This window comes from Loa loa (genome assembly GCF_000183805.2).
Source record: "Loa loa unplaced genomic scaffold supercont3.121, whole genome shotgun sequence".
NCBI classification, from domain to species: Eukaryota; Metazoa; Nematoda; class Chromadorea; order Rhabditida; family Onchocercidae; genus Loa; species Loa loa.
The window spans coordinates 70,443-81,778 of NW_018108301.1; the positions used below are offsets into that span (position 1 = coordinate 70,443).

The 11,336-nt window shown below is 32.9% G+C and overlaps 3 protein-coding genes across 3 annotated transcripts; 2 read left to right on the forward strand and 1 right to left on the reverse strand.

The window, feature by feature from the left end:
* Window positions 1-507: 507 nt before the first annotated feature.
* LOAG_08974 (hypothetical protein) lies at window positions 508-1,794 on the forward strand (the record flags this gene model as incomplete). Its single annotated transcript, XM_003144505.1, has 5 exons — window positions 508-632; window positions 875-899; window positions 938-1,039; window positions 1,245-1,463; window positions 1,687-1,794. 5 exons carry the CDS (start codon window positions 508-510, stop codon window positions 1,792-1,794), a joined length of 579 nt encoding a protein of 192 aa, XP_003144553.1.
* A 1,260-nt stretch (window positions 1,795-3,054) lies between these two features.
* LOAG_08975 (hypothetical protein) lies at window positions 3,055-6,230 on the reverse strand (the record flags this gene model as incomplete). The annotated part of the gene is made up of 7 exons (XM_003144506.1): window positions 3,055-3,316; window positions 3,626-3,719; window positions 3,913-4,082; window positions 4,521-4,758; window positions 4,837-4,970; window positions 5,631-5,761; window positions 6,165-6,230. 7 exons carry the CDS (start codon window positions 6,228-6,230, stop codon window positions 3,055-3,057), a joined length of 1,095 nt encoding a protein of 364 aa, XP_003144554.1.
* Window positions 6,231-9,665: 3,435 nt separating this feature from the next.
* LOAG_08977 (hypothetical protein) lies at window positions 9,666-11,335 on the forward strand (the record flags this gene model as incomplete). Its single annotated transcript, XM_003144507.1, has 3 exons — window positions 9,666-9,841; window positions 10,824-10,924; window positions 11,187-11,335. The coding sequence occupies 3 exons, from the start codon at window positions 9,666-9,668 to the stop codon at window positions 11,333-11,335; spliced, it is 426 nt and encodes a 141-aa protein (XP_003144555.1).
* Between the last annotated feature and the right edge of the window lies 1 nt (window position 11,336).

The following is an 11,336-nucleotide window of genomic DNA, read 5'->3' on the forward strand; positions in this document are numbered from 1 at the left end:
TATATATATATATATATATATATATATATTTCATATCTTTTTTTATTGTGAACTAGTAATATTGTGAAAAGCAATATTCCATCCCGAATAAATCTATATCGCTAAGAAACGAATTCAACAGATTAGCTTTCCCGACAAATCATGAATTACTTATGATGACCGCCTCTGTCCCATTTGTAAGGTTGCCTCCACTTTTTATTGTCTTATCTGAATATCGATAAGGTCTAATTAGATCACCGAGACATCACGATGAGTCAAATTATTCCAAGTCCATTTACTCTGGGCTCGTTTTATAGCTTTCTAATAATTTTGGTATTACGAATAAAAGTAGGGAAGATTGATTTCACTGTTATAGAGTCAATTACCTTTGGTGCTTTCTTGATAAATCATCACCTCTTGTTTCTGTAGACACGGTGAGATCTGGAAATCGATGGTATTAACAGTGAATTTAATAAATACTTAAGGGAATTGAATCCTCATGAAACTTTCTTCGTACTATTAAATTTAATGAGATTGAGGCATCGTAGCAGCAACGTTGGTTTGGAGCATAATCTGTCTTGTCTAGTATTAAAGAAACTGTGTCGTAAGTCGAGTTTCAAATTTTGTAAAACGCTTTTTGGAAGAGCCGGCAGGTATACGCGAAACATGCAACCGCAAGATTATTCAAGTTTGTAACACTACAAACACGGCGTTGTCAAAAGGTCTATAATCTTAGCGATAGTATACAATTGATACGTAATTTATTTATTAAAACAAAAAAAGAAAGATTGATCTGCTTATATCAATGAATAAAAATGGAATTTTTCTTCCATTGTTTTCGTTCATGCTTTCTGTAGCTTAAAATTAAATTTTAGAAGGCCTCATAAAATTCCAGTGGATATCTTGTAGAAATTGAACATGTAAGGAATGGAGTGTTTAGCAATGAGTTCGTTTTTAGAGTTTCCCATGGGATTCTAGAGATCCAAAGCACAAAGAATTTCTGTGGAATCCAGAAGCCTTTTCAGAGAAAAGCAGTGATATCTTTCCCGCATTTGCCACGGTTTTGCTATAAGTAAACACTGGAATTTATATTAGATTACAAGACCGTATGCCGAGATTTTTAGGATTTGTTTGGTAATTTTAGTTGCTTGCAGAAGTTAACTGTTTTAGCTGTTGGAATGTTGTCTACTTTGTTTCATCATTTTGCTATTAAATTACAAAAACATCTGCTCTAAAGTCGCATGTATTTCCAGTTCACATTGCAGCGCTTCAGAAGAATTTGTGTAACTGCGATAATATACGGGAAATTATCATTACATTGCATGCTAGCATTGCTGTATGTTATCGATTCCTGGAGATTTGACGAATTGAAAAATGCACACATTTCGCGAGCTGGAACTGAATCAGCCCGTAACATTGAACTATATTACTTGTTTATGCTGTACTGTTACTGTCGACCCGTCCACAAGAGTTGGAATTGGAAAGTGTGCTATTATGTTAGCTTAATGAGAAAGTCCTGTGCCATTTGCAATACCTGAATAACAACTTGCTAATTTCAGGCTTAAAATTTTGTCTATCAGCCATAAATATGAAATTTGTCAAGTTTCAAGACATTACTGGTATTAAGCTATATTATCGAAGTGTTATCACAAATATTCATACAACATAAATAAAAATAAGACTTGTGGAGATCTTTTTTTGGTTCAGCTGATCAACCGCAATGTGCCTTGGATATCTGCTGACAGGTCGACTACGGATGGACGATTATGCCAATTCAGTGTGCAGGAAGTTTTTCACCAACAAGTTTTCCACTGAATTTAACTTTTTTAACTCGTAACACCAATGAATTTGGTGGTTTAATTGAATTTAGCTGAAAGGCGAGAATTTCCAATCTCATATAGGGGAACCAGGAATTTCCACAGAATCTTGCTAGCCCATTGGCTCAGCTGAAGTTCTATAGTGTCACGTTAAATAAGTATAATTCAGTATAAATGGAACAGCTAGATTGCTAATAGTAAAAGAGAAAGGCAATGTTGGGATATTACTAGTGTCATAAAGTTGTTCTCCGGTGAGACAATTGAACAGTCATGCCATAAACTTGGTGTAAATGACCACGAATAAAATTAGGGCTTTATTATGTTTGAAAGTGCTGAATAAAATGTTGGATATGGAAAATTTGTGACTCGTGCTTGCAAGACTCAGACCTGAGTCCTGCAATGATCAATTAATACTATGAATGTAATTCGTCAGAGAGTAGCAATAAATGAGCATGATTTGTCCATTTCTACTTGTTTTCAAAGATTTACTCAAGAATGACTTTAGCTATTGACTAAATTTCTTGCAGATTTAATAAACAGCTTTAAAAAAGTCTCGCGTTACTGTTAAAAAGAGTTTTGTTGTTGTAATGATTTTTCCAAAAATATATGAATTTTTAAGATCTTTAAAAGGTATCAATATTTCGAAATTGAAACTTCTTAACGATTTATAATAACTTCGTGATTATAGAAATTATAGAAAAGTAAAAGAATATGTCAAACAATGAGTTGATTTTTTAACTAATCATATGGTACCCCAGAGTGACTCCAACCAAGTTTAGTGGATCGTAGAAACTATTTCCATATTAAATATTTCAACATAAACATCGAGGATTGGAAGGATTGGAAGTAATTATGCAAAACTTGAATAATACATGCGGCAACCTTAGTAGGCCACATATAAGTGCTATCAACATGCCATAATGCAAGCTCATTGGTCTTAACGTCAATGCACAACTGATCCACAATCGACTAACATAAACGTCATGGATATTACGTCTTTTATACAGCATTCGAATATTGAAAACAATCTGCGAATAGCCTAATCAATGAGTAAATTAAACAGAATCTCTTCTGGAATACCGACATCGTATTTCAGAATGCTCAACTAAGACTTACGTTTAATGCTACAACTTTAAATATAAAAGCAATTGTTAGTGATTGTGTAGATGAAGTAGAATTATAGCATTCTGAAATATGAATATCACAACATTTTACACTGTAGAACTCGCTATATAATTGGGACATGACTTTACACATTTTAAGAGACTGATTGTGTTGGCAAATAGCCGGGTAATATTTCAATAGTAAAAGCTGATTTCATTGAGAAGGAGAAGAGGAGAACAGCCGAAATGAATAACCACAGATTGATGAGGACTTGAATTGCACTTGTCTCAGCGATCACATACTCACGTTTCCATTCCGTGTATGGACTACGAAAATCTATAACTCGATAACAATATTGGTATGCGAATGCTGGCAAATAACAGTGACGTTGAAATGGGAAGCGATTCATTAAGGATCTAAAATAAGTCCTCAAACAGGTTGTATGCTAACAGCGTAAATTAGGGGGATTTGTCATTGAACACATCTTTCAGTGATGAGATAAGTAAAAAAGGTAGATTGGAAATTGACAAAGTAAATTTTTAATTATAAAATTCGTCCCTTCGATTACATATAAAATTAGACACTGTTAATTGCCTATCTTTCAAGTGCTGCATAATAATACCAGTTAATGGTATCAAAAGAGAGTACAGAATACAGTTTTTGTTGGGTAAAGTGCCAAAAAAACTCGATCGACTTATTTTGGACAAGAGGGAAATAAGACATACCTCGTAAAAGAGCAAAATATTCCAAATGATGCTGCAGCAGCCAATGCCGTCGCAATTCCCGAGCCAAATATATTTGCTAATCGAACAAATTTACCTAAATGTTCTCTCTCCACTTTCGAAATGATACTTCACGACATCGCAAGTCGCAAGCAGTTATCATACCATGCACGTTCAACAAAGCCAAATTTTATCTGGCCTATACTGCTATTTTATTTCAAAACTTCACTTCAGTATTTAATTTCCTTGAGTTACTCAGTTAAGTTTGCAGTAACATTCTAATGTTACACCTCGATAGTGGTATTTCCAGGTAACAATGCATTGAAATACAGTATAGAGACCGACGAGAACAGCAGGCCACAGGTAGAAATATGTACAACAATAGAAGCGATGAAGCAATGCAGCGGGAATCATCATTATGCCAACTACCAGTTGACCATGATAAGAACGGATTAGATACCTGAACAGATTCGTTCTAATTAACTTTCAACATTCCCATAGAAAATGAGATTCAATTATGACTTTGCGACATTCACGCTTTCGATGGCATTATTTGACTTAATTTCAGTTCCAATCTTTGCTATACCCGAAAGCACAGAGGTAAAAGGCAGAAATTATCTTCATCATTTGCATGTCTACTTATGTATAAAACTTCACATATTAATTTCTCACTTATCGAAAGGAGAATTATTTCTGATAACTCATTTTCTACCTTATTTCACTAGTGTATAACTACAGATCTATAAAGTGTATAACTACACTTTTGTGTATAACTACATATCTATAAAAGTCAGTGATAAAATCTTTTATCATTTTCACACCCGTCGATCAAGCACGGATATGATTGACGAAATATTCTTAACTGCGGGGAAAATGCTTAGGAGTATAGAATGATTACCCATTCTCTTCGGCGCTGTAGTAAGCAAGAGCTGTACAAATGGCAGTATGCGCAAATGCAAATCCGCTCAATAAGAACGATGTCATGAAATTTATTGAGTTTCTGTGGGAGGTTATATCCAATTTGAGTAGCAATGAATCATGGAATGGCCTTAAGAAATCGTTACAATACTTTTGATAACTTGATGCGCGATATGATAGGCCATAACACAGTGCTTGCAACATTGAAATCCCATCTCCTACAATTATGTATAGATATCCTCTTTTCTCAATACCGAATATATCGGTAAATAGAAGTGATTTGAAGGAATGCATACCTGAAGCATCACGGGCGTCATTATCCTTTACCCTGTCCAGTATACCATCTACTCCACAAAATGTCTCAGTGGCTGATGATGCTAGTAGAAGCAATCCCAATGCTGTAGAACAACAATTGAGTACAAAATCCATTCTGCAATGAATTGAACAATGTGAATCATTCTTCTACTGATAGAAAGTGTGCAGTGGTATGGTTAAAAACGAATAATAACTGAAAAGGTAATCATTGTCCCATTTAATGCTCCGCATATTGTTAATCAATTTGTAATTTTCAACAAAAACGAATAATGAGAAATTCCAAATTAAGACAATAGTAATTTCGAATTAAAATCAAAGGCTTATCACATTGTGATAAGTTGTTTTTACAGTGCTCCGTAAAAAAGACCTATCCGATACATCGCATTTCCAATTTTGTTTTCGCCTTCACTTTTTGACAAAAAGTTTCTCCAAAAGTAGGTATATATGCAAAGAGATATTACAGTCAGTAGTAACGCCTCTTGCACTATATATATATATATCGGTGTAAATTTTAAATACACATTTAATTGTAAGCAAATTTTTTCTCTTAAACAGCACTTTTTGTCCCATACGAGTCTAAAGAGATTAAATATATCAAATTGTGGAAAATATATCAATTATGTAGAATATTTGAGGGAATATTCAATATTGGGGTAGCAATAAGCTGCGACAAATGCCTATTACTTTCCGCATTTGCATATCATTTGCTACTGTCCTTCTTCTAGCAACTAAAATTAATTAAGAAAGGTCTAAAAAATGCAAATAATGACGAAACCTGTTTGAAAAACGAAGGAAAAGGGCGTGAAAAGCGGTGATAAAAGCGAAAACAGCAGCAATGACTGGTATCAGGAAAGGATGGAACGGTAAACAGAATAGCACATGACTGATTCCAAGCCAAAATTCACACTGAAATTGTTCATGAATTGATGAAGTTGAAGACTTCCAAGCTATTTTCGAAAATTATTGTAGTTCTTCAAAATAGTGAGTCATTTTGCAAAAAATTTTTTGATCAGAGAAACTTATAGTAATCCTCACTAAAATCAATAAGATGGTGAATTAAATGGGTGATACTGGTTCTTGCTAATTTCAGAATGCGCCACACAAAAATTTTCAGCTGAATATCGCCAAAGTCATCTTTAGTATATTATTGCAAAACCCAACATTGAGTGCATACAACCAAAGAAATTTTAAAATACCTTTTCAGATTCTAAAATCTTTTTTTGAAACAAAATATTTTAAAAAGGAATGAAAAAAACGACTTACAAATGCCAACAAAATATTTTAAAAAGGAATGAAAAAAACGACTTACAAATGCCACAATAATAAGAAGCGGATTTAGTGACCAACAAAAACCGTTTCGACTATAAAGTGCCATCCTACTTTATATGATCTTGGTAATACTGTCAAATAATAAAGGCCAATATCGTGAATGATATAGCAAAAAAAGCACTGTCATTCTTCTTTTCTGGAATAGAGTACTAATTCTAAGCGTATATGTTTTGTTTTCTTTGGAAAACAGTCTAGAAAATTCCATCTTCTTATGTTTTCAACGTTTTACAAATATAAAATTTGCATAAAAGAAATGCACGAAATATACACACACACATACAAGCTATAGTTTGAGCTTACAATGCTTCTCTCTAAATTTTGTCAGATTTTCAGATCAGATCTGTAAAAATCGCAAAAGAGACCCCTCAAAAGACACTCCCCAAAAGTCTTTGATTTAAACTCCTCAAGTTCTATCTCGCTATGCAAATATAAACTGGAATCCATTAATAAAAATGAGAATGACATGCTTAGTATTCAAAAAAAAGTTGTAAAAATTTGCTTTCATCTAATCTTCTAAGTAATCAGTCTTTGTTACAAGATGCGAACAATGTGATCTACCGGAAAACAACAAAACGAAAATATTTTCAATTTGATGATTTATTAAAATCAATAATGAAAAGTGATCTAATTAGGTTTTAAATGGTACATCGAAGTCAGAAACAAATTTTAAAAATTAAAAATGATCGGGAATTTATGACAACAATGACGAAATGAGTGGTTCCAGCAAATGCAACCCTGACCAACAAATCTGAGCTTTTGAAACTGATACTTAGGGGACGTAAATTAGGAGGAGGTATGATTAAAGCCAAATAGCACAATTTTAGAACTATGAATTCTTTAGTGATATGTTCCTTAAGTCATCTTGAAACGGATTTATATTTGCGCTTAGAAGAAAATTGTGATAATTTATTCAGAAGAGCTTTGTCAGTGAATTCGGTTTCTAATCTGCTAAGATTGTAAGAAGTGCCGCAGTTAATTTAGAAAAATAATCTGCCCGATAAGCGTTGCCACTATTGAGCGAATTGTTTTTGAAATGGGCAGCTAAAAATGAGAAATAAGTAGAAACAAATTTTCGCTATCTACTTTTGATAATTGAGTTGGGCTAACTAAACTAGGCCTGCTTGCTTGGTTAAGATGAATGCCTTTCCATTAGTGATTCTTAGTTCATCAATGAACTATTTATTTGGGACCAGAAGTAATGATGAAGACAAGCAGCAAAATTGCAGCACATTCAGTGGCGCAAAAAATGAAATTGGGAATGAGCCAAATGCCGACAGACTCTCCAAATTCAGATACAGAGTGAAAAGAATTTACATTCATCGGCAACGACAACTGAGATCATGGATTAGCAATTTTTTTAAATAAGTCTGAAAGGACAGGATTGTTGTGGTGCCCACAGTGGTTCTCTCGAGATATAAATCATTTAATAAGTATTGTTTCTTAATGTGAAAATTAGACTAGATTGAATTAGCCTTACCTCAACTCTATACTTTTCAACTGAAATTGAATTAATTCTGCTAAATTTTTCATTTAAATTTGAGTCTCCTGCTATGATTTCATTGTTAAAATTCATCTGATTTATGATTTCTGATGGGTATCTTAAAGATTTTCTGTGATTTCTTTATATTTTTCAACTAAATCTTATTCACAATAAACAATATTTTAACTCACTGTAATGCTGTCGTGGTAGATTTTTTTTTATGTAAAAGTATTTGGCACTTTGTCATACCCATACATTGTGTCTAATACATTTTCACCTCATTTAAAAACGTCATATGTCACTTAATGACATTAGCAAAAGCTGTCATAGCAAGCTTTCACCACCACAATTTCAGTTTTACAAATTTTCAGTATGCCGAAAGTTTTATTTTCTATAATTTTTTATAAAAAAGAAAGTATAAAAATATATAAAAATAAAAATATATAGAAATATATTAAAAATATATAAAAATATAAGTTTTTTTACAATTTTATTTTTTTATAAAAATAAAACATTTTATAAACTTCAAGAACTTTAATATTAATTCAAAATATTATTATAATTGATTCAATATTATTTGTTGTCTTTCTTGAATGAAAGAGTGTCACATAAAAGGAAATAAAGATTTTCAATAATTTAAAAACCATTCTATTTTAGTGTTCGATCACCTCCTTGACAACTATTTAATCTTTCAAAATCTCCTCATAATGCGCCAAATCAGGATTCAAACTGTCAGCTTTCGTAATGTTGTCATAAAAAGTAAAAGTAAAGATAGAATGGGAAATGTTTGCAGATGGAAATAGATTCGAGGTGCAGTTCTACTTCATCACTCCTCTTAGCTACTGTGGTTGTTTACCTTCCACAATACTGTTATTCGAGATGGAAACTACGGCGGTGTACATCACATCAAATGAGGACAATTCTTCTTATCCTTCATTATTTCTGGAAAACAAAGTCCAAAGGTCAATACCAATTCTATTTTCTTCCAGCTTATTTTGAATTTTCGAGAAACATCAAATTTTTAACAATGATTAAATTGTGACTGAAAAATTTCAATCGTTTATCTATAATGTTGTATTAAAATTTATCCTAACTGATAATAATTTGATATCTTTGCATTAGTAAGCAATACTTATTGCAATCTACTTTGTGATAACAAAGACTATTCGGCCATTCATATCACACATTTAAGATTGTACATCCCACCAAATTGAATATCAAATCAGAAAGTTAAACTCAAGATTTGAGCTGTCATCCCATTTGTTAAGAGATTTTGGTTACATGGCTTCTGCAAAATTGACTTCAGATCTCACTTCAGTTAGAATGTAAGACAAATATGCTGCATTTTGTCTTATTATCAATCGAACAGATTCCATAAACATATATAAGTTGGGATTCGAGAATTTGTACGGAGAAAATGCATAATATTCTGGAGATTAAGATGTAACGGGAAAATGTCATTTGAATAAATCATTCATCTCGTTCAGTTTACTGTTTTCTTACCTATTCCTCTGAAAGTTTACTTAAAGAGACAAGCAGATTTCAACAGACAAAGTAAATGAAGAGGATGAGACAAATACCGTGTACCGACATCCAATGACTGATGATAAAAACCTTGAGAGGGGCGGACAAATTTTAATTTACCTGAACTCCGCGTTAATTTGGAGTGGGATAAAGAGGAGAATTGGGAAGCTGATCAGCAATAACTCATCCTCGTTTGCTACTGGTCTGTTGAGTGGTAGCTGAGAATTTTCTTCAGTATCCTTGAAAAGTATTAGCTAAACAATACTTTTCGATAGATGGATGGATGGATGATTCATATGCCACTTTAGATTGTTCTACAGAACTGAGCTAGCCAACAATCAATCCGTTCTATCCCTATCAGTTAACAAGTTATTTTACTTCATTTTACTTAAAAACTGCTCAACGGATATTTACTTTTTAACAACTCTTTATCTCATCAACAAAAACAGCGTCAAAAAAGTTTCTTCTAATAAATACATGTTCCCGTTGAACGCAGCTGCATTTGCAGCAGCCCACGCGGCTGCTACCACTTCTGGATCAACGTTTGGAACAGCAACAGCAATTGCTGGATTGCCAGGGTCAAACTCTAATTCATTGGGGACATCACAATGTCTGGCTACTACTACTGGTGCTCCAACAACAGCTAATTTCAAGTGAGTTGAAATATTTTTGATACAATTAAAAAAATGCAGAAAATATGGATTTCATATTTTACATCAAGTTAAGTAATACCCAAGTGACATTTGCAAATGGACTGTGTTGATGGGATTCCTTCTAATACATGTAATACTAAATGAGGTATAAGAGTGGTACTAATATGATATCCGATAGCAAGCGTACAAGTTGACGTAGAGAAAGGGAGAGGGAGAGGAAGAGAGAGAGAGAGAGGAAAAGGAAATAAAGTGAAAAATTGTTTCACTCGGATTAATTGTTGCCTTTCAAGGACAACTCAGTGTAGGTTGAATTATCATCTCAATATGAAATTCATAAACATTTTCATTTCATAATGTTGATTCAATTCATTCTTAAAATAAATTTAATTCAAAGAACTATTATTGCTATTTGAGTGCGTTCAGATCATATATGCTATTACAAGCCTATCCTTGAATTGTTTTTTGTGTTCTTTTTTACAAAGCCTGACCATGTTTTAAAATTTGTTGCCGCTATTTTATATCTATTTTTGAACGAATAAGGAACAACACCAGTTGTATGACCATAACAACCATATTTGTAGTTAATGAGAAACTCAGTCGTAAAAAAAAATAAATCAATGGTTTTAAAAAGAACGGAAAATTGTCTTACTAAGAAAAACATGCCTTATTTATATGAACTTTTCTCGAAACTTCTTAAGTTGTCAAAGTGATTGCTAGTTTTATTTAAGCTACAAAATGCATGATATTGAGGGGTGTCCACCACTATCTTACATTATGTTACAGCTAATATTGTTTGTTGCTTTAAAGACGAAACACCTTTTATCTATTGAAGTGAAAATTTTTTCATTAAGTTGCTTCATCAAACACAATTTTTCTTGTTATTTAATGCAATCGTTGAATCATTCTTAGGCCTTCCACTTTCTTTACAAATTGAACATGATATGATACTAATTTCAGCTTTCAAAAAATTTTGTTTCTTCAGATGTGAATTACTAAAACCAGATATACTTGATGGTACAGGAGTAGGTAACTGTCACAGTTGTCCTTCATCTTCTTGGACCGATCACTTACCATTGCTCGGCGGTGAGCTTTTCTTTTTAACTTCGGATTATCCACTGGTATCTGATTAGCCAAAAAATTTATAATTTGTAAAGAAAGACGCTTTCATAATGATTTTCCAATATCACAGCCAAACACTGCCATGTTAAACCTACTTGTTCGCCATTACTTAAATTCGAAACTTTTTTATTTACATTGGATAAGATGTCCTTTCAACTGATATATTGTAAATTTGACGATTGCTGATATGTTTAATTGCTGGATCCATAATACTACCACTATTCAGGATACCACCGAGTTTCACCGACACTTGATGCATCATATTCACCATGCATCACTTCTTACCCAATATATGATCAAAGTTCATTCAACACAAACCAATCTTATCGTACATCATCCGCTGCTCCTCTCGGTTTGTTACCGTCTTCCTTTTAAG